Source organism: Propithecus coquereli, unplaced genomic scaffold, assembly GCF_000956105.1.
Source record: "Propithecus coquereli isolate 6110/MARCELLA unplaced genomic scaffold, Pcoq_1.0 Scaffold84, whole genome shotgun sequence".
Classification (NCBI taxonomy): domain Eukaryota; kingdom Metazoa; phylum Chordata; class Mammalia; order Primates; family Indriidae; genus Propithecus; species Propithecus coquereli.
In genome coordinates, this window is record NW_012154618.1 from 267,802 (window position 1) to 269,995 (window position 2,194).

Here is a 2,194-nt window from a genome sequence, read left to right on the forward strand (position 1 = left end):
CTGTTTCCCTCCTCCTGGTCTCTACAATCCTGGCAGGGGGCCTCTTCTTTCAGTTTCTGCTCTCTCTTCCTTGCAGGCATTTACAGAGGCAGTTCCTCCTGCCTAGAACACTCCCATTTCCTGCTCCCCTTACTCATTCTTCAGGAGTCAGCCTAGAAATCACTTTCACTCAAAAGGCTCCCCTGACTTTTCTGCTCTGCGCGCACCTTAAATGTGTCCTGGTAGGTAGTTTATTACTCAGGATTGGAACAGATTTTATTTGCTGTCTTCCCCACTAGCCTCAATGAAATGAAGGAGCTCACTGCATTGTTCTTCACTGCATCCCCAGTCTGGCCCAGTGCCCAGTTGTTTAATAGACACAATAAAAACTGTTGAATTTTTAAAGATAAGTACCTTAAAGCATTACAATAAAACTTAGCTATAATACTTACGGGCAAATGGGGAAAGAGACCCAATGTTTAAAAAGTAATATGATCTATTAGTCTTCGTATTTTTGAGGCGAAATCTATCAGCAAAATGACCCACTGGTGGGCATCCTTCTTTAGGACAATGGAAGCAATCTCCCCGGTGACGGAAAATAAGAGGTAGTTACTTACGCAGTTAGAAATGTTGCCCTTTAATAATTCAGGCTATATAATTAAATGATAATAAATCTTTGGGATCTAAATAAAGTATACGGACTAAAAGATTACTAAATTGCATAATAGGCCACCATGTCTGTTTTCAAAAATAAAACAAAAGCAACTGAGGGGAAAAGAAAAACTGCCTATTAGAAAAATGGTAGACAATATGAATAGACATTCTGGCTTTTGGGGAAGACAGCAAATAAAATCTATTCCAATCCCGAGTAATAAACTATCTACCAGGACACATTCAAGGTGCGCGCAGAGCAGGAAAGTGATTTCTGTGTGAAAGTGATTTTGAGTGAAAGTGATTTCTAGGCTGACTCCTAAAGAATGAGTAAGGGGAGCAGGAAATGGGAGTGTTCTAGGCAGGAGGAACTGCCTCTGTAAATGCCTGCAAGGAAGAGAGAGCAGAAACTGAAAGAAGAGGCCCCCTGCCAGGATTGTAGAGACCAGGAGGAGGGAAACAGAAGAGGAAACTCAAATAGTCAATAACTGTGTAAGAAGATACTCAGTCTTACCAGTTGTCAGAGATATGCCAATTAAAACAAGATATGATTTCATATTCAGCAGATTTACAAAAATTAAAACAATTGGCAATACCAAGTACATAGAGTTGGGGAATTCACATTTGTTTCTGAAGGGAATATAAACTCTGTCAAAAATAAATCGGATCAAATTTTTGAATTTTAAAAAAGTTTGTTGTGCATCCAAATGAAGAGTTCTTAAACCAGGAGAGCTTGAACTGAAAATAGTTAAGGAGCCCCCTTTGCAGCAGTTACAGCACAGTTTATAAAGCGTAAAGGAGGAAGTGCTTTGACCATTTTTGTGATTGGCTATTACTCAGGAACGTTCTTTTTTAGGGCAAGTAGAGCTGTTCAGGATGATTTGTCTATAGCCGAGTGGTTTAATTTCACTGAATCATGCTGGCAAGGAGGTGAAGTTTATGTTTCTGTGTTTGGCTTATGATTAGAGCTAGTGTTTCAGAGAAATCAGGATGACTTAAGTTTTTAGCTATGTGGTTATGGGCAGTTTGCCTTGGGTTATGTCTAAACTATGGCTTTCATTTTTATTTTTCTTTAACAATTGGTATTTTAGACAGCAATTTGGCAAAGTCTAATAAAGGTGGAAATGCACACAGCTTTGATAATTTTATTTCTGTTATATGTCATAAAGAAACTTCTGTTCAAGTACATAAGAAGACATGCAAAGAGATGTGTATGGCACAGTTGTATTTAATAACAGAAACTGGAAACAACCAAAACTCAGTAGGGGAATGAATAAATTGTGGCTGATTCCTAAAAAATAAATACACCCGATCTGTATACATCAATGTAGATCTCAAATTTTAATATTTAATTAAGGCACCAAATCCAGAAAGACACTTACAATATAACACCACTTATTTGATATACATTAAATGCATTTTTAAATAAGGCACATCAATTCCTTAATTTTATTTATATGTTTTAAAATCTACAGCAAAAGTAACAAAATTTCACTTTTTAAAAATTTGGGTAGCAATGCTTATTTGCTATTTTAGGCTTTGAACTTTTTTTTTTTTTTTTTTT

The 2,194-nt window shown here is 36.6% G+C and overlaps 1 protein-coding gene across 1 annotated transcript in view; it reads right to left on the minus strand.

Moving 5' to 3' along the window:
• Positions 1-2,194, minus strand: part of PNLIPRP3 (pancreatic lipase-related protein 3) — a 37,179-nt gene that overhangs the window by 10,210 nt on the left and 24,775 nt on the right. The window contains 1 exon segment of the mRNA XM_012663873.1: positions 428-560. Coding sequence (XP_012519327.1) covers positions 428-560 — 133 coding nt within the window.